This window comes from Pantherophis guttatus, chromosome 1, assembly GCF_059756535.1.
Source record: "Pantherophis guttatus breed Tessera chromosome 1, ASM5975653v1, whole genome shotgun sequence".
Classification (NCBI taxonomy): Eukaryota; Metazoa; Chordata; class Lepidosauria; order Squamata; family Colubridae; genus Pantherophis; species Pantherophis guttatus.
Window position 1 is genome coordinate 191,961,475 of NC_142063.1, and position 25,973 is coordinate 191,987,447.

Below are 25,973 nucleotides of genomic sequence, written 5' to 3' on the forward strand. Positions count from 1 at the left end.
ATGCATTGTGGAAAGCAGGGAGTGATCACGTTCATTTAACATGATTCAATCAAATGAATCCTCAGGTTATGAATGTAATTGGTAAACTCTATTACATTCGTAATTCAAGGATTACCATGTATAGTGAGAGTGAGGGAGGGTTTCAGGGAAGTCCTGCCTTAGCATTTCCCCCCCCCCACAAATCACATGCCACACCCACCACAGCCATGCCCACCTTGTCCACACCCCCTGGGCATGCCTCACCTCCAAGGTCAAATACAACCCTGATGCGGCCCTCAATAAAATTGAGTCTAGACATTCCACTATCTCACCCATTCTATTAAAAACATTCATTACCAATTCTCCCTCTAGCTGCTAATTCCTTCTCTGTTCTTTGGCTCTAAAGTTTGCGGTATCCCAGTGGTACTGCTACAATTGTTTTCTCTTTGCCAGTGCCACTTTTCGTTGGTCGTCTTCTAGTCTAGCTTCCATCCCTTCTACCGCATTGAAACTCTTTTCACAATATCCCTGATCACCTCCTCAGTTTAATATCTAAGAGAGTCTGCTTTGTCTTCATCCTTCCTGATGTCTTACAATTAATTCCTTTCTCTTGTGATTTTATCATCCAATAGCTTTTCTCTCTTTCTAACCATTTAACCATTTTCAGTGTTACTGTGAGAGAGTAAACTACAGCTGCTTTCCCTCTCATTGTTGGGGGGGAACTCTGATTTTTACTCTGATTTTACTGAATCTCATTCTTTTCCTGCCAAAGTAGCACACAGCCTTATCGCCCTTTCTCAACTTTCTCCTACCACCAATTCTCTCTTGGATTTTTTATTTAAATCACCATTCAAAACTCAGAATATTCAATGCCAAGCAATATTCTCTCAAACACTTATTGTTATCCTCTATTAATACCAACCATTCTTATTGCCAAGACCGTGTATCTTATCTGACTTCTTTCTCCCTCTTTTTCTCTCTTGTTTTGTTCTCACTTTCAATCCATAGGAAAGTCAAGATTGGTCTGATGGCCGAAGAACTGTCATGTCTATCTAGCTATTTCATGTCAATTCCTGTGCCTGGGGAATACTTTCTAAAACACCTGGTGATATTATCCTTAACAGTTCTTCATGTGTAGATGGCACCCATGTTGTAGAAGGTCCCATTTTCTCTGAGACAAGATAGGTGAAATGGACTTCATATTCTGTTATATTTAGCTTTGCTTCTATTGCCCTTCCATTTTTCTATTGTCAAATTTCAGAACGTGTATCCTTCCAATGCAATAATCTGCCATTTTATGCTGTATAAAATGCAGTGCAGGCTGGTGGTATTGTGTCCTTACTGTGAATTGGTATTTAGTCTTTCCCTATTTATTTGTGAACTAGAAACTCCTCAGTCAGAAATTTCCCAGTTTTTGTTCCATAAGAAAAGGGAGAGCATGAAATATTCAGTAATAACAATTTTTATTTATTTATTTATTTATTTGATTCCTATAGCTCCTATTTCAACAAGTGATTCTGGGTGGCATATATCATAAAACACTAAAACAATTTAAAGAGTACAGCATAAATATATATGGCACCAAGTAAAATTGTTATTATGGATGCTAATACATTTTCCTTTATTGGGATGTTACTACAGTCAGGAAACGGGGCCTTTAACACAGTCAGGGCCGCACAATCAAGTATTCACAGCCTTGGGAAAAGTGTGCTACAAGCCTAATTCTTGCTGATGGTATTTCTGTATTGTTAACCAGGAAATTACTCAAACTACTGATATTATTATAGAAAGAAAAAGAAGGCATTCTATCCAGTCCTTTCTAACAACTTAGAACCCTTTTTTTCCCAAAGCAATTTGGTGCCATTATCATGGTGTCTGCATGTGTCTATGTTTGTGTTTAAACTCAATGAAGCCTTATTCAACTGGATGGCACCATGTAGTCTCCCTACTCTTACATCACATGGGACTGAAAATATATGAGAGGCCCAGATTCTTCTTCTTGCTTACAGTCCACCATTGCTGTTTTGATGTTCTTCTTTGTTTCTTGTGTTTTTCCCATTTCTGGATCCAAATATTTGAAGTGCATCGAAGGGGAGCAGTAATATGCACGAGTGCATGTGTGTAACATAGTCAAATGTCCCTATTACTATAAGGGTGATGTAATGATTTTGGGACAACTTATAAGCATCAATAATATTTGCATTAAATGTGAAAGGTGGTAGAGACATTGGTAAAGAAAAAGAGAAAGTACCTTTCTAATAGCTTTTGATCACAACATAACCATAATTTTCTCCACATGTATTTTAAATTTAGCATGAATATTTAAGAAAAAATTCCATCATTTAATGCATGGTTATGGGAATGGCAGTTATTACCATAAATGAGAGGCTGAAAGCAGCAAGTTCTAGACACCTACCGTTTTTACTGCTAATCTGCTAATAAGAAAATAGCTTTATTACTATTCCAGAGTAGCAAAGGCTAATCTGCTACAACTGTGATAGTCATTCTTCAAAGTTTGGTGGGTATTGCTATTCAAAAAGCTGAATGAATTCTCTGGCTGTTCCAAGTCTTGACAAGTTGTCAACATTTACAAAAATGCAGTCATGATTACCAAAATTCATATATGAGTTTCAGATATTCATAACCATGTCTTTGTTTTCTGAACAGAAACCCCCAACACCCACATTTTATTAAATTGAACTCTTTATTTGTTTTTAAAGCTTATAATTAATTTATAAGAGAGAATAAATAATGTTTTTAACTGAATGAAAAAGAAAAGTCCTTTTAACATTGGGACAATTTACAGCCGCTTTCACATAGGTCTTTTGTAATTTCGTCCTTGTGCAAAATGACAATGTATGTACAGCATGGCTTCACAATTTTCTTCATGTATCTTGTTAGAGCTTTGATTTACAGTATTGTATAAATGAAGTATTATAAATTATTGCATAATACTGCATTTCCTCACAGTCAAGAGAGATCTGATGATGATACATTTCAAATGCTGACTTGTAGGTGTCTAGTTTGAAAACGTCTGATAAATCAACCTTTAACATTGATGTTAATGTTTTAACGAAGAATTTGAGCTAAAACTCTCCATTTTAACTCATTAGATCTCCTTAGACAAACTATTCTGATCGGGACCATAATCTCAAGTTCAGTGTGTAGATAATAATGTTAGTTTATACATAGCATGCTGTCCAGTGGAGGAGATAAATTGTGGCAGAGGTGCTTTGTTTTTAATCATTATTTTATTTTGGCATTCAGTGTTCACAGCGGGCAGGGCATAATGCAGAGATATCTTGCTGAGAGCCAGATGTTGCACAATTTTCCTGAGGGTGAATTGGGATGCAGGATAAAAAATGATAAGAGATCATTCTTCAATTATTTGACAATTTACAACTGAATTTCGATAGTAAAATCTCTAAGAAGTCAAGAAGTCACAGAAAACAGTTCGTGAGCTGCATGTTGTCCACTATTGACAGAACTCACTGGGATTTGGTTCTATTTATGTTGTTTCACTTGATTTTTAAAGCCTTTGAATACAGATATATAAGATTTATGTGTCTTGTGTTTTGTTGAAAATAGCTGTATTCTTAATTTGAAGAAGAGCCAGAATCAATAAAAAGACTTAAGGTGCTTATGTCAGTTAGCATTAAAAGTCTTTACTATCTCCATTGTAGAAACCCTTCAGATTATATTATACATTATAATAAAAATATCTATGAGAAATAATAATCTAAGCATAATGGTAATATTTTTGGTTTTAGAAAATAACTCATCTTTTTATTTGCACCACCCACTCTATTTCATTTGAGGCAGCAAACTAAGAAACCTTAATCACAGGAAGATAGAGGTGCTCTGACAATTAAAAATCTGTTGAAATGGCAGAAAGTTAATCTATACTGTATTGTACTGTCCTTGCAAAGCTCACATCTTGAGAATGTTCCCGGCATATTCAGATTCATACCATGGACAAATTCCAGGAATCATCTCTGAACCTTGGGTCAACCAAGCCTAACGCATAAATTCTCCTCATTTGGAGATCTGTAATAAATTCTGCAAAATATATTGACAAAGGCCATTCTTAAAAATAAGTGACTTTCATATTTCAGTGGCTTTATAGGCCACTGGAATTTAGTTTAACTGCTGACTATGATCAATGAGCCAATATGACAAACTGTTTAGAAATCCACACTCTCTTATAATACACCTATTCAATTTTAATATCCTTGGAAGATGGTTCTTTTGTAATCAGAGGGTAATTTTGGTGCTATGCAGTAGTTCAGATTCAAAAGAAAAAAAAGGTGCTTTGGGTATACGTGCTATAGGTACATGTTTAACCCTGTTGGCAAATGATCTCTTCCACTGGCTATGGAAGGAAGACATGTGATCCCAGGAAAAGGAATATGTGGTTCACAGAGCTATGAGCACATGCTACTTGAGCACCTCCAAAGCACCATTTTCCCTTCTAATCCACAGCCCTTCCAATCTGAAAAGAAAGCAAGAGAGGAACCAGTCAATAATTGCTTCAAATTCCTTGTCAATGGAAATCAGGCTAGTTTTGTTTTTATTTTTTTGATAGGTTTTTTTAATACAGTGGTTGAAATAGGCTTTATAAACAAGTAAAGTTTATAGTTTATGTTTTGGTGTTCCCAAGTATTTTTTTGAAGTTCTAAAATATTATACTTTTTAGATTATTAGTTATTTTTAGATTTTAATAATATATCTGAAATTAAGTTGAGTTTGCTTTAGCTAGCTATTAATTTATTGTTGTTGTTTTCCAACTATACCTTCAATAGAACTGATTGAAAAGACTATATATTAAATGTCTCAGCTAATAGACTGTGTTGTTTCTCGGTGTCATATATGTGGGTACATGTATAATTTATTTATTTATATTTTGTCATGTTTATATAGTGTATATTGGAGGCGGTGACCCTTTGAGAGCTGTATGCAGTGAAATTTCATTTTAATGTAGGCCGATTAGTGTACATTTAAAGTGACAATAAAGTTGTTTTAAAGAAATTGGAACTTTTTTCCCTGCATCATAGTGTTTTGCAGTCTGGATGAACCAAATAATATTGAGAGCAGCTTTTAGACACTGCTGTCAAAAGGAAACTTAGGCTGAAATGAATATTACTGAGCTCTTTGGATCCTGTACATGGATTTTTTTTTTAATGAGGCTGGAAATTCTGTGCTAAATAAAAATTATGTTTAAACTTATCACCGAGTCTTTAAAATATAAATCAAACTACTCTGTTTTAATAGGAAGAAATACTGAAGAAGAAGAAGCTATGATGCAAGAATGGTTCATGTTAGTCAATAAGAAAAATGCCTTGATAAGAAGAATGAATCAACTTTCTCTTCTGTAAGTATGTCTTGATTTGTGAATTACAATGCAAAAGTTGTTAATTTTTCTGCTTCCTTTTAGAATACGTTATAGCAGTGGTTCTCAACCTGTGAGGTCGTCACAGGAGGTCCACGAAGGCTTGAAAAAATGTTATGATTTAAATCTTGAGTTAAGTCTTGGGGGTCCTAGCCATGGTCCGTGGCCACAAAAGGTATTTAAAGGAGTCTGTGATAAAGAAAAGGTTGAGGATCATTGCAGACTAGACTGGACTGGACTGGACTGGACTGGACTGGACTGGACTGGACTGGACTGGACTGGACTGGACTGGACTGGACTACAACACAACACAACACAACAAAACACTTGGCCAAGTGTGATTAGATACACAAGGAATTTGTCTCTGGTGCAGAATATTTTAGAATATTTCCATGCATATAGTGAAAATTTATTAAATTTAAGAAATAACTCAGTTTTCACTCATTTCAGATAGAAGCTTATGAAACATATACTTCTGTAAACATAGTACCAGGATCAAAAATTGGAACATGAAAATTAATGGTTCCTCTACATACCAATCTACTTTAATTGAGAGATTCACAGATTCTTTGCATATGAGTAGAGCTCTAACTCACGTAGGCTTTAGTTCCTTCATGTCAGTCATTCTTTGCATTTCGTGATAAGAATGGACTTGATTTGCCCTTCTAGGACCAGTGGACAAATTAGAATGTTTTGGTCTTCAGACTGTTCCTTTTTCCTGGGTTTGTTAGTGTTGTAGTCTACTTAAAAATAATAAAGTTAGGTATAATATATATGAAAGATATTTCATATATATATATATATATGTAAAAGATATTTCAAAATACATATTTTTGAGCAAAAACAATAATACAGTTTTTGTGAGGATTTTCTAAAACTAAAATGGAAAACATTAGAACATAATAGATTTATATTCAAATGTATGCTGATCAGAAATATGCCAATCTGTGCATTCTTAGTTTCACCATTGAACTGAATGCCAAAACTCTTTCCACCACCTATAAATTGGAAGACAAATGTATTTCAGATTATAATATAGGGAGAAAAAAAGTGAATACATATACAGAGTAAACGAGTACATTTTGGTATAGAAATGTCTAAATACAATTTATACTAAATGCTAGGCCTGACAATCAGACAAAGTGAACTATTTAGATGAAGTTTCAAATATTGTTTGAAGTAGGGAAGAAGGGAAGTGCATTCTTTGTAATGCCCATTTTACCTACCCATAGGCAGAAACAGAAATTCCCATTACAGGCAGCGAAGGGAATATGGGTAAGGAATATAAACAGTTTCAACAAAAAAATAACACAGACAAGACCTTTATCCCAGTTCAGGACATTTGTGCACCTAATTCAGTATTGCGTGTTCTGATTGGAAGTTGTTCTTTAAAATCTCTGGGTTATTACCCAGGTCTGTAAACTGACTAAGCCAAAGTTTCCTGGCATAAAGTGGGCTCACACTTCTAATACACATCCTAAAGGGCTATAGGAGGAGAGGCGTTGGGAAGAATGCATGATGTCAATCTGGGTTCCCAACTTCATGAATCGTGGTTTATAAATCTTTTTTTTTTTTTTTTTTATTGAAAAGGTTTTCAAATACAAATTTTTCCCCCTTTTTCCCCCCTCCCTAACCCCCCCTCCCCCCCTTCCCCCCCTGTGACTTCTTCGTAACAAAAAAAAACCCTAATTCATAACAGATTACTTACTCCCTCCTCAAAATACTGACCTTTACTTACTAAAAGTATTATAAATCCCCCTTTATCCATACATTTCAGAAAAGAAGAAGAGAAAAAAACAAAAAAAACAAACACATTATACTATAACTATTATAAAATAACTTCTAATTTAGCATAATAGTGTTTTATATCTATACATTATTGCAACAATTCAAAACCACCTTCCATTTTAAAACTATACGATAAGTCCTACTTTAATAACATTTCAAAGCGGGCTCCCCATAAAATCTAATTTAACATTTATTCCACTCTATCCATTTCCTCCACTCCCCTAAATGTATCACTTAAAAATCCCTTTTCTTAAACTAATCAGTCTGTAGCTAGCTTATTCACCCACTGTCTTACAAATTTACCATACACAACAATTCTTGATATCTTTAATTCACTGCCCACACTACTTAAATATATATATATATATATATTCCATTATATCTAAATAAAAAAAGAAAAGACAATAACTTTAAATTTATAGTCCATATAATATCTTCTTGAAGTCTTTCCACTGGATTGTTAAAACCAACATCCATAATAGGGTAACATAGCTTGCTGATGCAACAGTTTATTCAAGATCTCCAATCATATCTGCCCCCATCAGTAGTAAACATCTTCTTATATATATAAAAGTAAAAACAACCACCCGAGTGACATTATAATTATATTCCATATAATAATAATTGTGGGTTTCATCAGGATTATTAATTTCCATCATCGTATTGGGTAACAACCCGATCTTCTGCATATCCCAATGTGATTCTCTTGCCTTATAATTCAAGATAATTATAATATATTTATCAACACAAAAAGAAGTTTCAAAGTAGATAATTCAAAACCATCAATTTGAGGCTCTTTCCATGTCCCAAAATTACGGCAATGCAGAGATCTGCCACTATCCTCAGGATGATATTGACCAATATGTCGCCTCCTCTATGTTTTCACATAATCATTCATATTTTAAAATCACTGGCTTCACTGTTGCTTGGGTTAGAAATTTCTATTTTTGTACAACCTATTTCTTTTTTTGTTTTCTTTCTGTGGGTTTGACTTCCATCCTAATTTTCTGTGTCTCGCGTTTCTTTTTTATCCCTTGTATATCCTCTAATTGGTTTCCATGCTTGTCCTTGCCTTGATAAATCATCACATTAAAATCAGATGGCACTTCTCTCAAATTTGTAGATAATCCAGCTGGGGTATCCGATAAATCCAAAGGCAATTTATCTGGTACAGTCTCTGTCTTTAGTTCCAGCTCCTTCTGCTTATCCTGTATTATATCTGAAGACGTTAAATTCATTTTCAGCCTATTTTGATAAAATTCTTCCGCTCTTTCAACAGTATTTAACTGGTATCTTTCTCCTTGATATCTCAATATAATACCAACTGGGACGTCCCACCGGAATTGAATATTTCTCCTTTTTAACTCAGACACCAAAAAGCCAAATTTCTTCCTTTCCATTAATATCTTAGGTGGGAGTTCCTTGTAAATCCAAATCTTTCTTCCATACAATTGCAAATTAGAATTGAAGGAATTTTGCACAATTTTATTCCTAATTTCTTTATCTGAAAAATAGATTACCACATCTCTAGGCAATTGCCTTTGCTTGGCAGTCCAGGAGTTTATTCGATAAGCTCTGTCAATCCTACAAAACACATCCTCAGGTTGAATCTTTAAAATCCCAGCTAGAAATTCAGAAGATATTTTCCTTAAATCATCTCTGTTATTTTCCTGCAAACCTCTAAGTCTTATTGCATATTCTGTGAAATTATATTGTATCTTTAGAACCTCTTTTTCAATCCTCTGTTGCAGATTTTCTACATTACCAGACTTTTGGTCAGCATCCATTTTAAATTTTTCTTCTGAACTATAATCCTGAATATTTAACAAATCATTTTCAATTTTTTGAATTCTATTGTCCAATTTATCTTGAATTTCATCCATTTTTGACTCTAGTAAATTAGTATTTGTCTCCAACCGAATCATGAATTCTGACATTTTTAAAATTTTTTGCTGCAAAAAGTCAAACTTGGATTTCACCAATTCCTTAGTTTCCTGCTTAAATTTTTCAAGTTGCTGATTCACAATCTCATCCCTTCTTTCAATCTCCTCTAAGAGAAATTCTATTATATTAAAATCAGGTTTCTGGGACTGAAGAGTTAAAACTTGTTCCTTTAAATTCTTAGTGGGGGAATCCCCCCCACCTATTTGTTTGTCTGACTTCACAAGCCTCAGTGCCATGTTTCCGCCTAAACAGGCTTTGTTAGAAGAAAAAAAAAAAAAAAAAAACAAGACAAAAGACTTCCAGCCAGCAACACTCAGGCCTCCAGGGGAAAAAGAGAAAAACAAAAACAGGAGCGGAGTTTTGTCTACAAATGTAGCCAGTGGTATTTATTCCGCTACATTGTAATAATAAAAAACGGAAGAACTTTCCCTCTCAAACTCTTCTCCAGCCACGGCAGACGCCATTTTAAAAAAAAAACTTTTTTCCTCTTTCTCTTCCTCTATTCTCTTAAATAATTTTTAAAAGATAAGTAAAATACTTGCGCTTCAGTATTACAGGTCCAGCTCACATTTTCTTTGAGTAATCTGTCAAATTCGCAGGCTTGCTTTTGACGCCTGGCTCTGCATTAGCAGAGGTCTCCCAAAGCCCGGAGCAACGGCTGGGGATACGGGGCATCTCATCCGCTCCATCCCAAAAGTAAAAAAAAACTTTTGGGACTCTGCAGAGAGTTCTACCCACCCCTGCCGGCTCTATCTCCGTTTCCTCATGGGAACGGAGTTTTTTCGAGCCGCCGTTCCGTTGTGAAGGCGGCTCTAACAGGCAGTGGAAGCTGACGATCCCAAAGGAACGTCTGGCGGCGGCCAGCAGCAAACAGGAAGTCCCGTGGTTTATAAATCTTGACCCGTCTTCCAAACTGAATGGTTTCCAAGCATCAAACGCCACTGTCATCTGATACTTCTTAAACAAAAGCATTAAGCCAAGAGCAGAGAGTGGAAGATCATTTTACAGGACTACAGGTGAAGCTATTTATTAAAGGAAATGAAGGTGAAACTATTTTGTCAGATGAATGATAAAAATGGGGGGGAAATGAAGGGCAAGCCTTATTTGAAAATACACAAGACCCTTTCAGAAAATCACTCAACTCTGGCAGGATGATTTTGAGGATACACATTCCACTATTTTTTCCGTGCAAGACATACAAAAATGAATGTCTTTCCATAAAGCAACAATTGCTTTTAGTCTTGATGGTAGCCCTAGCCACTACTGTACAACTGTTCTGTCCTCTTCAGTGTATTACTTGCTAGTCTTCCAAAAGTATTTTTCTTAAAAAATAATGGATGCTGAACTCTGCAAACTCCAAAATTTCCACCTCTGATACCCAGATCACAAGAGTTGTAGTAGCAATCTTTGGCTGCTTAGTAGTCAGGGTTCTCTGCTATCTTGATGTACTCTACTCCAACAAAAGCTTGCACCAACCACGCACAGAGCTCTTAGAGAAACAAGTTGCATTTAAGCCAGGATTATTTAGGCTGACCTCTCATTGGAGCCATACTTGTTCCCTCCATCTACTTATTACCTAATTTTATTTATAATTATAATGGATTGATTTGATCCTTTCTTCAGTCCTCTTGGTTTGGTGGTTAGTTTTAAATGGAAGGATTTAAAAAGACTGATTTAATGATATTTTCTTAACTAGGGTAGAATTGGTGAAATAAAGCAATCTGAAGTCAGCTGACCTCCTTCTTCCATGCATGATGTTTATGAATGGACATATTCTTACCCAGAATCAATGAAAACCAGAAAAATAACTGCATGCTATATATTTAATACTATGCATTTTGTAGCCCTCAAAAGAAGTGTCCTTCTCAAAAACACACACAGGCAGCAGACTGATCCTTAAACTCCATGCAGATTTATTGACCAATTCTCTCTCCTAAAGTCCCAAATGCAAACAAATTCTTTTTCTACCTTTTAACATTTTGTTAAAGACATTTAGCTGAGAGCAGTGAAGTGCAAAGCACTGGCTCAAAGTTACCTGCTACTTGGACAGAGGGCCTTCTGGAGCAAAGAGCCTTGGTAGTACAGTGGTCTAAGGCACCCTGTTATTAAGCTGGTTATTAAGACCAGCTGCCTGCAATTACTGCAGGTTCGAATCTCGCCAAGGCTCAAGGTTGACTCAGCCTTCCATCCTTTCTAAGGTAGGTAAATTGAGGACCCAGTTGTGGGGGCAATAAGATGACTTTGTATAAATATACAAAAGGATGAAGGCTATTGCTGAGCATATTGTAAGCCGCCCTGAGTCTCCGGAGAAGGGCGGCATATAAATCAATTTTTTTTAAAAAAAGAAAGATTGTGGTCTACAATCTTAGGAAGCCAAAGCTTGCCTCAAAATATTAAAAAAATAAAATTTTAAAATATTTACAAATTGAGGAGAAATGTATGGTAAATGAAGCATTTTCAAGTTGCTGAAGTACTGTAGACAGTACTTTCCAATGAATGTTGCAAGTTAATATAAGTAGTGTTTGGAAACACTGATCCTATCTGAATAAGGTTTTATTCTTACATATCATTTGTATAGAGTAGCTTAATCCTAGAGAAAAAATCAGTTTAGAGTCCTAAAAATCAATCAAAATTAAAGGTTCTTTTAAGCATTTAATGATTTAGTAATTAACATATTGATGAACTTCTACAATTTGCCTAGGGAAAAGGAACATGACTTAGAAAGGCGGTACGAACTACTGAACAGGGAGCTAAGAGCCATGCTTGCTATTGAAGGTAAGAAATGCTTAAAAGATACATTTTTCTCTGTGGAAAATAATTTTTTAGACATTGTTGAAAACCTGAATCTGACGGACAATATACACAGGAAGCCCGGAAAAATGTAGAACTCTCAATACATCTTATTAAAATGAAATAGAATTCATGAAAATTTGAATGGCATTTATTTTGATACATAGCTCTATTTTTGGTTCTGTACAAAATAAAGAAAAAGTATATTTCATTATTTTTATAAGGTAAACATTTTAGGTAGGCCTCATCTATCTTCAGTAGAAATATGCTTTGTTAAATTAATACTTCATTGGGCAAAAGAACCATCTTTTGGATGTATTTTCTTCATTCTCTATAGCTTCCTAAAAGGCTAGTCACCTCATCTAAATGGAAACTTCTGACTAGATTGACATAGGAATATATTGTACAATTACCTGCTCTTCCTGATATTTTAAATTACTGTACAGTAATCCAGAGGATGATTTATAATAAAAATAAACATCAAGATAGATTAAACTAACTTTACTTTATTAGTTATTTAAATACATCCCAGTTGTTGTTGTTTTTAATAAAGCTGTCATTACTTGTATCTTTCAGCCTCAAATTCTGTCTTTACAGTTCAAAGATGTTTACTTAAAAGTTAATCCTTTGGGCTCTGTAAAATGTGTAAGATGGACCTTTTGTCTAATCAATTTAAATTGATTTTGCTATTCTGTATTGACCTCCTAACCCTTTGACTGTCCATGGTAATTTCGTTCTTCACCTGATAAGGTACCTGATCCATAATAAATCAATTCTAATTAGTTTAGAGGCTTTGCTGAAAGCATGAGTTTGGAGGGGAAAGCCATGAAGTGCCAGGTAGCTTTCTTAATCCACCTCTTTGTATTCTCTTAACCAGAGTTGAAAATAATAGAAATCCTGAATAAAATCTACATCCAGAACATGTTCATCACATTTCAAAAAAGGGACCTGACAGCTATAAATATATTCTAAAAGAAAACTCTGAGCCCAGTAATCTAGAAAGTATTGTTATATAGACCACTGTGCTTTAAGGTTTTAAGTAATTGCAAGAAGTAGCAATGTGTTGGTTTTTTAACAATATTATGAAGCATGCTTTAAGAATAAAACTGAGTCAGAAACCTTATACTGTCTCTCATACTTACACACACCATTATAATTTTCACAGCAATTGTCATGTCTCCTCTTTCAATGGACTTTTTAAATTGGATAGCATTTATCAATCATTTCCTAGCAACTAAATTTTATTTAGAAATTTAGCAATTAATCTCATCTACAAATAGAACAGTTTCAAGCAGTGGAGCAAGAAAAATTACACTTCTGGCTATTACCTTTACTGTGTCCTGGAAATTAAGAATTTAAATCTAGAACAGATCTGAGAGTGGGCACAGGGAGAAAGAAGTCTTGTTGAACAAGCTAAAATCTACTTGTGAGACATTTATTTTTTTAAAAAAGACTCATATAGCCCCCCCCCCATATTGTGAGTGTAACCCAAGGCAATGTATAAAGCAATAAAAACAACAAAAAAGCAAACAAGCTGAATAAAAAATCAACAAAAATTAAATCAAAATGAGTGATACTGTTTTAATACATACATTTTACATGGCTGTAGCCTCATTCTACTCTATCACTTGTGGTAACAACCAACTCTTCTTCTGGAAGACAAGGAGCCTAGGTGACCTGCTTGGATCTCTGTGGAAAGGTTATTCCACAAGGCAGGGACAGGTACAGAGAAAGGTGTTCTTATTTATTTTATTTATTTATTTATTTATCAGATTTATATACCGCCCTTCTCCCGAAGGACTCAGGGCATTGCACAGCCAAAGTAAAAACATAAATACAAACATTAAAATACAGTTTAAAAGATATATATGTGTTTGGCCCCATAATTAAAAAACAATAACAAACCTATTAAAAACATTTAAAAATGTGTTAAGCCAGCCCGGTTTGCTGAAAAAGAAAGGTCTTCAGAGCACGGCGGAAGGCACCGAGGTTTTGGATTCTTCGTATCTCTGGGGGCAGCTGATTCCAGAGGGCAGGTGCCCCCACAGAAAAGGCCCTCCCCCTAGGGGCCACCAGTCTACATTGCTTGGCCGATGGCACCCTGAGGAGGCCCTCTCTGTGGGAGCACACAGGTCGGTGGGAGGCCATTGGTAGCAGCAGGCGGTCTCAAAGATACCCAGGTCCTATGCCATGGAGCGCTTTAAAGGTGATAACCAACACCTTGAAGCGCACCCGAAAGACCACTGGGAGTCAGTGCAGCTCACGCAGGAGAGGTGTTATGTGGGAGCGTCATGCAGCTCCTGTATCTACCCGCGCGGCCGCATTCTGGACCAGTTGGAGCCTCCGGGTGCTCTTCAAGGGGAGCCCCATGTAGAGAGCACTGCCATAGTCCAGGCGAGAGGTGATGAGGGCATGAATGACTGTACACAGGAATCCCGATCTAGAATCCCGATCCCGTTCTTCCCCAAGTTCCACTAGATGACAACATTTAAGGGAAGGAAGCTGGAACATACAGGGGAGGCAGCTTACAAGCAGCCTTGTCTCATTTAGAACTTTTAAAGTGATATCCAGCACATTGAATTGCTTCTGAAAAGAAATTGGAAGCCAGTGCAGTTTAGGCAGCAGCAGTGTAGTATAGTATTGGTACGTTCTGAACCAGTTGTAGTTTCTTTTGTGGTTTTCAAGGGCAGCTTCATGTACAGCATATTAGAGTAATCCAAGAGAGAACTGACAGGGCATGAATGACTGTAAGCAAGGCTTCCTGCTCCAGGAACGGCTATAGTCGGTCCACAAAGGTTCCTCAGTCATGGCTGCCTCCTTTAGCAGGAGTTTGTAAATCTAGGCATCAGCTCTGTCCAGGACAGTGCTACCCTTGCAAGAATCAAAGATTACATATCATTGGGTCCAGGAGGTCCAAAAATTCAGAATGACACTGCCTTGGTAGGGTTGAGTTGAAGTTGATTCCTTCCCATCCAAACATCTTTACATCTTCTAGACTCTGGGCCAGCATTTGAGGATTTTGCCCTCAAGTTACCCCACTCTATTTCATTCTGAATATACATACTGGGGAGCCTATCAATACTCTGTTAACACAATTATAATGCGTTGTGACAGTGTTCAAATGGCACAATTTGTTGTTCACTCAACCCACACATAGCAATCCCTTACACTATTGTTTTAAAATTTCTGAGTTGATTGTTCCTTGCACAAGATACAATTGTCATCAACTCATCCTAAAGAATCCTCACAGTATCTCCTTCATATTGTGAAAATATTAACTTCTATTGGTTTTTCACAGTGTTGTACAGGCAAATCTCTGGAGGCAGTTCTCCTGCAACCAGGGATCTTCTATCAGTGGGAACCAGGGGAACAAATCAGAAGCAATGTCTGCCCATCTCCCAATGTCTCCTGGCAATCATGAACATCAGGAAATGGTTCTTGATCTGTTAAGCAACTGACCCAAGATACTTTTTAATTAACACATCCATTATTCGAGAGCACTTTCTCTTTTTTTCTTGCACAAGTGTCTGTCTTACCATTTCTTATTTTTTTCACTCTCTTCTTCCTGGAAAAATGAGCAATTGTGAATAGACAAATGAAAAGTAGACTTGCTTGGCCAAGAAAGCGGTAAATCAAGACAGCAACATCGAAGCACCACTTCAGCGAACCTTCTCTTCAAAAAAAAAAAAAAAAGTAAAGGCTAATAGAAATAAAGTCACCATTGTCCACATGCAATGGACAAGGCAGCTAAAAATGCAATAGCTGAGCAAGAGAAAAATGTTGTTTGCTTTGTTTCTTTCTTTGTGTGATAAGGAAATTAGTTGTATATGCATGGTACTTAACTTCCAGCTGAGTAGAACAGTAGCCAGTTCCTGATCTATTCCAGTCAACAGAGAAAACTGCACAAAACCTTATGGTATGACCAGCATGAGTTATATACTATTTTGTGCCACTGCAGGGTGATAGCGTGGGGATGGGTTAACAAAGTTTGTCAACAGCTTTTCAGGAGGCTCTGGAGGCAAAACCAAAATTTTGGGCTGCACACCCTGCAGCCATGATTTGTAAAGCTCTATTATGTATGGATCCAAGCCTTCAAACAAGCAAAAGTGTAGATTATGATGCTTTGTAAATAGAAAATTTAAATAATCCTATAACCTTATTTCCATCAAAAGTGTTGGCCTTGTGTGTATAGCCATGCTTGCATATTTGCAACCTGTTCTGCAGTGGTTTCAGTATTTCCCAGCTGGAGAGCAAATTTCAGGAGGTGATACTAGGAGATGCTGTTTGACGTCCCATTGTTTGAATATGCAGTTTCACAGAGTTCAGCATTGTCCTATTTAACATGAAATTGCTGAGGAGTTTAATCGCAACATATTTAGAATTGTACAAATAACAGGGATATAAATAGTTTAATATGTATCTATAGAACAACATATAATCTACCTATTTGCAGTTATGTACTTAAATGCAGATGCTGCTCATTCCCATCCTGAGACATTTAACTTTATAAAAGATTTTGTCAGATTTGCTTTCAAGTTGTGTATTGCTCCAAAGCTCTCATTATCAAGCTGTGGAGCAGACGCTTTTCAGAGTTGCACTTAGTTCCTACGCACTTCACCTTTAAGAAAGGGATCCACAACCTGACCTTTTAACTTGTAGTCTTACTAGTAATGTAATAGCTTTGTAGAAATCTTACCTTTTGGAACAGATTAAAATTACACTACATGAGTAAGAAGGGCTGGATCTCCAAATGAGTTGCCAGGTTGTTCATATGTGCTTTCATGAAACATGAAGGAGGTCCATAATTACTGCAGAATCAAATTGTCTCATTGACAGTACCTGAGGATTGAGAATCTTCATGCATGCATGGTCCTTTTGGTTCAAATTTAATGCCTTCTTGAAAAAGATTATGTTTCTGTTTTGCACACCCTAGGGGAGAGGTGGAGGCATAGTTTTCCATCCAAGAAATGGATCTTCTTTAGAATGTTCTACATTTATTCTTGGCTTCAAGTTTGAAATGTGTGCACTTCTTAAAGGATTTGTGCATAGGTTCACTATTTTTGTAGTTATGATTTATATGATAAGCTTTTTATATTTAAAATCAATAGGTAATCCTGTGGAGGAGCTTATCCTCTAAAACCCCATTTGTAAATCTATTTAAGTTTTGTTACATAGTTCTGGCCACAGTACTCCATAGATTAGCTTCAGCAGTAGAATGCTACCAAATGGATGATGAGGATGAGGATGAGGATGATGATGAGGATGATGATGGAAACTCTTTCAGGATTGTGAGTTGACTGGTATTAAAGCTAAGACTTTAATTACAGTCACTCAATATGCTCCTTACAAACTCATGTTAATTTTCATCAAAACTGTCTTATTTTATAGTGACAACCTTGAAAGTTTTGTTTTTTATTTTTTAATTGTAAAACATAAATCATTTTCATTCTGATGGGTTTTTTTTCCAGAATGCTTATCATGGTCTTTTTATAAAAATACAAAGATATAAACATCAGTAAAACAAATGCATCTCTATGCTGTAATTGTCATGAATGTATATTAAACAATAAAGTTCCTTAAAAATTGGTTGATGAGTCTAGATAGGCAACCATTTATAGTACAAAGGAATAGAATGAAAGGTTTGTAATTCTTGTTAATACTGCAGTCAATCCTGTGAGGGAGATGGCCCTTTCCCTAGTAGGTAGGTAGGTGGGTGGGTGGGTGGGTGGATGGATGGATGGATGGATGGATGGATGGATGGATGGATGATAGACAGACAGACAATGATAAATAATTGTGTGTGTGAGAGAGAGAGGGAGGGAGGGAGGGAGAGGGAGGGAGGGAGAAGGAGAGGAGAGCACACTCAAAGGGCTATAGCCATATCAGGAATAAAAATAATGATACTCAGAACCCAAAAGGTTAAAGAAACACAAATTGTTTGGGTTGCAGCCCTTCACCCATTTACTTGGGAGTAAATCTGATTGGATTTATTTGGGACATAAGATTCCACATGTATAGAATTGCAGTGTTAATCCTAACAAACATTTTGGCTTTTTACCCCCTTTAAACAACTTACATTTATAAGATATAACCAATTATCTTTAATTTCAAAGGCAGTTTTCTTTGTGACATGGGAGGGAATTTAGCTGCTGTTTTGAAGCAACATATTTTTGTATATATTTTTAAGAATGTATCTTGGCCAATAGTGCCAAATTTGCTGTTGTCAGAAGAGAGAGAAAGGGGGGGGAATACCTGTACCTGAAGTGAGTTCACCTGAAACTAGTAGAACTTTTTTCTATATAATTGCAATGAGGAGTAACTGAGGTATGTACAAAGAAGGTTCAGGTGATTGCTTAAGCAGGCTGTTCAAAAATGTTTTCATCTAAGACTGCAGGACGTATAATTTTGGATATCTAATTATTATCCCACAGTGTGATCAGCAGAATTATTATGTCTTATTATTTACTTTGATCAGAATATTTCACACTGTTTACTTCTGAATGTAAATAAAATTATATTTAGTATCTTAATGCAACTGTGGTACTTATCCAATAAAGAAAGCTTTGCTTAAATTGGTTTTACATAGAAAACGAATTCCGGAAATCTGTGGTTTCATTTCAAATAACATTTTTTGAACAATAAAAGAGTTTGGATATTCTTTCAGTCTAGAGATAGTTGTTCCAGCTTTACTTTCCAGTTTCGAATGTAGGAATTGAAATGTATTATGTATGGAGGTTATTTTTCTTCCATTCAATGGTGTCCAGTTCTCAAAGATTACTTGGACAAGTCCCTTCAATTGTCTTAGCAATTTTTCAGAAATGGTTTGCTATTGCTTTCTCCAAGGGCTGAGAGAGAGCAACTGGCCCAAGGTCACCCAGCTGACTTTGTGCCTAAGGTGGGACTAGAACTCACAGTCTCCCAATTACTAGCCTGATCCCTGAAACGCTATTCCAAACCTTTATAGGTTAGAAACATGTTTTTCTTAAATTAAAATGCAGGTACTGGCTATTGCTGAATAATAGGAAAATTTGTAATTTTTAATGGGTAAAATTGTGTTGGTTCCCCTTCTTCTCAGTGAGATATCTAAATAAAATAGTTATTGTCTGCTTCTCTGCATGACCATGCATTCTCCTTATGTCTATTAGTATGCATATACTAATTATGCATATTGGGAAAGCAATTTAAAGACTGGTCCACACATTCCTGGGTTTTTATTGCCATTCTAAGCTTTATTGGATGAATCTGCATCTAATTTTTAATTTGTAAATACAAAACCAAATTCACTCTGGCACCACTTGCTTTCATAAAGCTTCTGAACAGTTTTCTGCCTTGAATAAATTTTGCTTTGCAGGGGGGGTCAGGGGGATTTGAACCAACACATTCTTGTGTGGTTTGTGAAGATTCACATGGTAACCATTGCGGTGCATTGTTAGATTTATCTGAATAAGCACCAGCCATGTGAGGCTTAACATGATTGCTCAGGGCAATGGACAGGGAAGAGAGAAATCCAAAAGACTTCTAGTGCCTTTCCTCTGCTTTTTGGGGAAAGTTGATAGAGGACACCACATGAGTCAGTAGCTGTGGAGGGTTTTCTGTGTTGTTGTTATTGTTGATTTTAAAAAAGGTGGGTGTCCTGTTTCCTCCTGCTTCTCATTTGTTCCTCTATCTCTCTCATCATCTCCTTCTCTTCATTGTTTACCTTCCTAATGAGGGAGGCGGGACAGGGTGGTAGTTGAGTGACAGGTACAGGCCCTTTCTGTCTGGCCTCTAGAGCAGTTTGTTTGGTGTGCTCCAGTGTTAAAACTGCCCTTTTTAATGAAACATTGATACTGTTTGTCTTATAAGAAGAGACATCAGCAAAGAGACCTGACTAAATATGATAGGATCTCATTCCTTCTATGACCTCTTGAAATTAAAAAATAAAGCAAACCTGAACAATGGAAGAAAAAGATATAAATTCTTACATATACAAGTTGTCTTCTTACGGCTATTAACAAATCTGGAAATTATGTGAATTTAAGATTCAGTTTATTTAAAAAAAAAACCCTATCAAATAATCTGTATTGTTATGGGGAAAAATTGAGTAATATTATTTAGTAGATGTACTTTGATTTCATTGGAGAATCAACTAATTGTTGATCAACTTAATTGTTGATTCTCGTTTTAAAGTTATTCTGAGGTGCCCAGTGCCCAGTCTGAGGTATTTTCAACTGCTAAGATATAGCAAAAGGGAAAAAAGGAAAATTATAATCAATTTGTAACAGAAAGGAAATTGCATTGTGGTAAAGTTTTATTGTATGTTGTTTTGCAGTTTTCAATCTGTATCTTTTTCTGGTTCAGAAACAGAATCTCTGTAATATACTGCAAGGGGGTAGAAGTTATTTAGGAATATCTGTAATAAAAATGAGATCATAAACATTAATAATAATGCAATCTTTTGCGTATCTTCTCTTAAATATGATTTGTTGAGTAAAACATTTTTTCCCAAATACATGAATATAGGAAAACCACAACCCCCCAAACCACAAACCCCCCAACTTATTTCATACATGTTTATGTTATTGACTAGTATTACTCAAAAAATTCCATAGTTTTTTTTAATAATGCTGAAAAAATATTGAATTTGATTTTATCAAACAGTATCTGCAAAAGTCAAATTAGATTTCTTGTAGTTACATAGATCCATAGGAAAATGAAATAACCCCTTATGGGTCTCTACAAAGAACGTGGCTCTATTATAGAAACCAGAGCAGTGACACTGATTTGTTTAGATCATATGTATATTAAGCTCTCAAAGAACACATTTCTGAATTTCTTCTCTTTTCAGACTGGCAAAAGACTGAAGCTCAGAAGAGGCGGGAGCAACTTTTGCTAGATGAACTTGTTATTCTTGTTAATAAACGTGATGCACTGGTCAGAGATTTAGATGCCCAAGAAAAACAGTACGTTTTATATTTTTGATGAACTCCAGGAATAAAATCAAGTTTTCCTTGCACTGTATTTAGGTTTTATGTTCAAGAAAAAAACCTTCAGGAGAAGGTCAGTCATCCGGTATTGAAGCAATTAAATCTCCTTAGGTCCTGCATTTTGGTAAAGTGATCTGCTACTACTTCTTACCTATGGAAACAGATGGTGTAACCTGGTCCCTGAAGTGGCTGCTCCCTAAACTCCTTATCTGTGCATGACTCCTACATTGAAATGTAAAGCAGAATTTTGTTAGGAAAACTACTGACAATTGTATTTGATTTTTATAGGGCTGAAGAAGAAGATGAACATTTGGAAAGGACACTTGAACAAAACAAAGGAAAAATGGCCAAGAAAGAAGAGAAATGTATCCTTCAATGACTAGCTTTCATGGTCCAAGATACTGTCACTTTTTGTAACTTCAGCCTTCTTACATTTTGGATATATGCCAACAACAAGACTAGAAAAACTAAATCACAAAAAGACAGACTTTTCCATTTGGCCAGATCAGGTTTATCTTAAATTGATTTCTGATTCTCTTCCCCCTTTTCATTCAAGCAACAGGGTTTCAGAATTAGCTTTCCACCAGGATTTTTTAATGGGTTTAATTATCTTAAATAAGTTTGCTCCCAAATGTTTAAGAAGCCATCTAGTTGTGTAAGAAGGGAGAAAACCTTAGCATTATGTTTTTAGTTAAAAAAACTTGCAAATACATTGTTCTATGTAGTCACATAGCAGAGAAAGAAGGAAACATATGCTCAATTGTTTCCTCTAGTTCTGCCATATGTAATATTAAATATGCTATCAACCATTTTATTGTTAGATCATACTTATACCATTTCTTTCAATGTGCTATATTTACATGCGTTTTTCAGCTGCAGTTTTACACTTTCATTGTAAGTACAGTTATGAAATTTAAGGCTTTCTTATGTGCTCAGAGAGCAGTTCTTTTTAACCAATCTTTCAAGAGTCTTGCAACTTAAAAAAAAGTGATTGTAAAAATAAGGCTAACTGAAGTATGATCAGTTTACAGAAAATTCTTCTTTTGAGGCTACCCCATTTTTATTAATTATTTATTTACCCATTAGTTTAGTTCCCTTTTCTTGATCTTGTGCTGGACCTCTGCACTCTGGTTCTACAGTGCTGTTAATATTTATTCTGTATCCATCAGGGGTCTGTCTTGCCATTGTTTGCAAAATCTTGCAAGTAAATATATCCTTCTCTAGCATCATGCTCATTTTTGTGGAAATGGTTATGTTTATTTATTACAATACCAAGTTATGTATAAATTTTCAATAAAAGCTGGATCTTTCTTACCATAGCTGGGCTGGGCTGCTTTTTTATACATTTCAAATCCAGGTATTTCTCTAGAACCTTATGGTGCCGTAATTGTCAGCCCAAAACACAAAAAACACTTCCCCCCATCTTTTCCAGTTTGAGAAATTGGAACTAATTGGGAGAGCATTAATCTCTTTTTTTGTTTGTAGTCATTACATGTGACTTATTTATTGTTTAATATTTAGAATTATTTTACAAATGTGTTACACAAAGATTGGGCACTCATCGGTCCCTGTAAGTTTATGTAAATTACAATAATTTGTTAATTTGTTCAGCTACAATAATTTGCTTTTATTCGTTGAAAATAAATACAGCTGAATTCTGTGAAGCAAACTGCTTAGAAATTGCTGATGTGCTATATGTGTATCCAAAGTTCGTTTTTTTTAAAAAAAAAATCAGCATATTCCACATATCTCTATCAACAAATAAGCTGTATTGAGCACAGGGCTTTCTTCCAGATAAATCTGTATAGGATTTCAGCCTAAGCGACTTCTTATTTTTACAATTAAACCTGTAGCAGAGGATCTGGCATTGATATACTCTGCCCTGTTCAACAAGTCTGAAGGATATTTAAAAGCAGTGCCAAGACAAGTAATTCATTCTTCTGAATGTGAGTTGAATTGATTTAACCAGAAATCGGATCAGATGAGTTTTATTCTGACAAGATTTAAATTAAAGGGTTATTTGCAGTGGGAAAAGTTTGGAGCAGAAACAAATGTGGATCTTGTTTTACTCCTGTCTGGACACAGCTCAGATCACTTTGCTGGTTGAGTGGATGTAAAACTCACCAGAAAACTTGGGGGGAGGGGGGAATGCAGAAAGAGAGAGAGACAGAGAGAGATTCACAATCCAGATCAGGGGTTTATATGGGAAGGGAGGGGGGAACAAAAAGCGTTGCAAGGAGAATCCCCGATATGTTACAGAATCCACATCGTGAATAATCCGGTTAAAATGATAACAAGCGCCAGTGTAAATACGAGGGAACTGCGCCTTGTGCCTTTGGATGTATTCATAATGAGAATCGCTTTCTGCCGGGCGTTCATATGCTAAATGAATTAAACCTCTTATCTTCGTCGATGACTGGATGAAATTCAGGACAGAATCTCTCTCTCTCTCTCTTCTCCCTTCTACCCTCCCTCTCTTCTTTTTCTCCTCCCCCTTTCTTAAGTCTCCCCCACGCCGTACGCGACCTCCTCCTCCCGTATTTCTCTCGACACCCCCCGCCCCCGTTGCCTGCCCCCCCCCACAAAGGCGACAAATTCCACCGCCTCGGTCTGCCTTTAAAAGCGGCGTTTAATTTGGGCCGAGGAGGAAGAGAGAGACGGGCAAGCGGCGGACCGCGTTACTCTTTGTTATGAGAAGCTCGCTTAATTCGCTTTGCCGGTTCCTGAGAGCCAGATTAGAATTTATTAATTTGCTGTTTAGCGTGGCGTCTCCCTCCCCCTCCGCTGCCTCTCCCGCCCGGCGCTTCAGCCAGGGGGAGCTCCGCGCGGCTCCGGGCCCCCAGCGAAAGCCGACGGCAGGCCAGGCCCGGAGCTTCCAGACGGCTAGGCGAGCTTCTTCGCCTCACCTCCAGCGCCCCGCAATTCCCGCGGAAAACTCTCTCCCCACCCCCGGCACTAGCGGGGCTCGCACGCCTCTCGGCGACTGGGAAAATGGGCAGCTTGAAGGGACGGGTTGCCGCCGCCTTCCCGCTGAGGGGGGCGGGAGGGGGGGAGGAGAGGCGACCCCACTCTGGAGTAAATTGGTCGCGAACGGCCGGTCGGGCTGAGGCGCTGCCACGCTTGGACTCGCTGCCCAAAGGTGGCACCGGCCAGGGCGGCTCGCCCGGCTGCGCCATTGGCTGGAGTTCTGTTTGGGAGAGGGGGGCCGGCGCTCTCTCGCCCTCTCTCCCGCCCGCCCCCCCCCCAGTCTCCCCGGGAGAGAAAGCTTCTTCCCTCAAGGGGAGAGAAAGGGCGGAGTGAGCAGAGACGGGCGTCGTTGTTTTACTGAGCCTTTCCTCCCGGCCTCGGCCGATGGGGCTGGGAGGACCAGGGCAGTTTTCTCGCCTGGGGCCAACACAGTGGTTGCGCTGGCAGACTTTCGAAACAAAAGGGAGCTTGGGTCAAGGCAAAGGCCGGCCGTCTTCGAAAATAACCCCCACGGGAATGGGGAAGCCGTCGGAAGGAATTGCCTTGGTGCGCTTTTAAGAGGTCCTGGCATTCTGCTGCAACTTTACTGTCCGGTTCCAGAAGGGGAGTTTTTCAAGAGGCAACTGGACTTCCTTTGTTTTTCTTTGAAGACGTTTCGCTTCTCATCCTAGAAGCTTCTTCAGCTGAGAGGCCAAACGTCTCTCTAAGAAAAACAAAGGAAGTCCAGTTGCCTCTTGAAAAAAGCACCTTCTGGGACAACCATGACCTGGAGGACTGAGAAGCTCCATAGACATTTATTATCCGGTAACTTCAGTGGCCGCCGCTTCTGGTCCCTGAAGGGATCCGGCTTCCCTTGATTCAATGAGCGGGCATCTGTTACGGAGTTTCCAGTAGCCTTGCCCGAAAAAGTGAACGCCGTAGATTTTAGTCGAACTGCGCGGGGAATCGGGCTATTAAATTGGACAGAAAATGGGGTGGGTGGTTTGTGTTTCTTGGCCTTCCTACTACGGATTCAAACGACTCCACCAGTAACAGCCCTCCCCTGCCCCAAAATAGAAGGGGATCTGTCTCGCGAAGCTCCTCGTCCAGCTTTGAAGGGGATTATTTCCCTTTGTAATCCTCTCCCCCCCCCCTCCCAGTAATTACCGAGGGAAAAAACTTCTTTGTTTCGGGGGAAAAAAACTTTGCTGGGAGGGGACGCCTTAGGTGTCCCCACACACACACACACACGGCCTCCTTCCAGGCACTGCAGCTGCACCCAGGCGCTTCTAACGACACAAAGACAGACGCAACCAGCGGGCGAGGCAAAGGGACGGAGTTTGGGGGACGGCCACAGTCAAAGCGGGCTAATCTGGGAGGCGATGGCGATGGCGGAGGGAGGGAGAGGGAGCCGGCCAGCTTCGGTTCCTGGCCATTTGGAGCCCGAGGCAGTTTTTCCCCCGTTGGCCCGACCACCTCCTACTCTCGCACAGGCCACTTGCTTTCTCCTTCCACCACCCTTCCCTCCTCGGCCCATCAGCAGCGCCTAGAGAAAAAGAAGGGCTGCCTGCCCTGCTGTGGCTTACCTTCCTTCCCTTCCCCGGGCCTGCCTAGCCAGAAGCCCCGAGGGCGGCCAGGGCCAGGAGTGGGAGCCCGTTGATTCCAAACTGCGGGCGGTCTTTTCTGGAGATGCCCTTCCCAAAGGGATCCTTCGAGAAGCGGGGAAGCTGCCCGTTTAGGCCCGGCTTGCTGGGAACCCGGGCCAGGTTAAGAGGCGGGAGGCCAATGCCCTCTCGGGATGGGCTTCCTCTTCCAGGGGCTGCCACTTGGGCAGGGAGACACACGTCCTCGTCGCCTTCCCGCACAGGCTCAACTTTTCTTGTGCTTGCTCTCTGGCTTCTCGCCTCCTTTCTGGCTCTGCTTGCTCGTGCCCCCCTCTGCTGCACTTAATCCAGGGGTTTTATGGGCTGAGCATTAAGGAAATTCGCCCGCAATTTGGGATTAGACAAATACTCTTATTACAGGGGGAGAAAAAACACACACACACATAGAAAGAGGGAGAGAGAGAGAGAATGAGTAAATCTTAGGGCTTTAGTGCTACTTGATACTCTGAGCTTTTCCCTCGACTTGGTCGTCTCGTTGGAAGTCTCAGACTTCCAGCGGCTGCCAGG

At 38.2% G+C, this 25,973-nt stretch overlaps 1 protein-coding gene across 4 annotated transcripts in view; it reads left to right on the plus strand.

Annotated features, from left to right (window-relative positions):
• EHBP1 (EH domain binding protein 1) overlaps positions 1-22,175 on the plus strand; it is a 302,398-nt gene extending 280,223 nt beyond the window's left edge. For all 4 annotated transcript variants that reach the window (XM_034432474.2, XM_034432477.2, XM_034432473.3 and 1 more), the window contains 4 exons: positions 5,251-5,350; positions 11,802-11,875; positions 20,718-20,832; positions 21,145-22,175. In XM_034432474.2, the coding sequence (XP_034288365.2) occupies positions 5,251-5,350; positions 11,802-11,875; positions 20,718-20,832; positions 21,145-21,235 (380 nt within the window). In that variant the 3' untranslated portion in view covers positions 21,236-22,175. The remainder of the gene's footprint in view (positions 1-5,250; positions 5,351-11,801; positions 11,876-20,717; positions 20,833-21,144) is intronic.
• Positions 22,176-25,973: the final 3,798 nt, after the last annotated feature.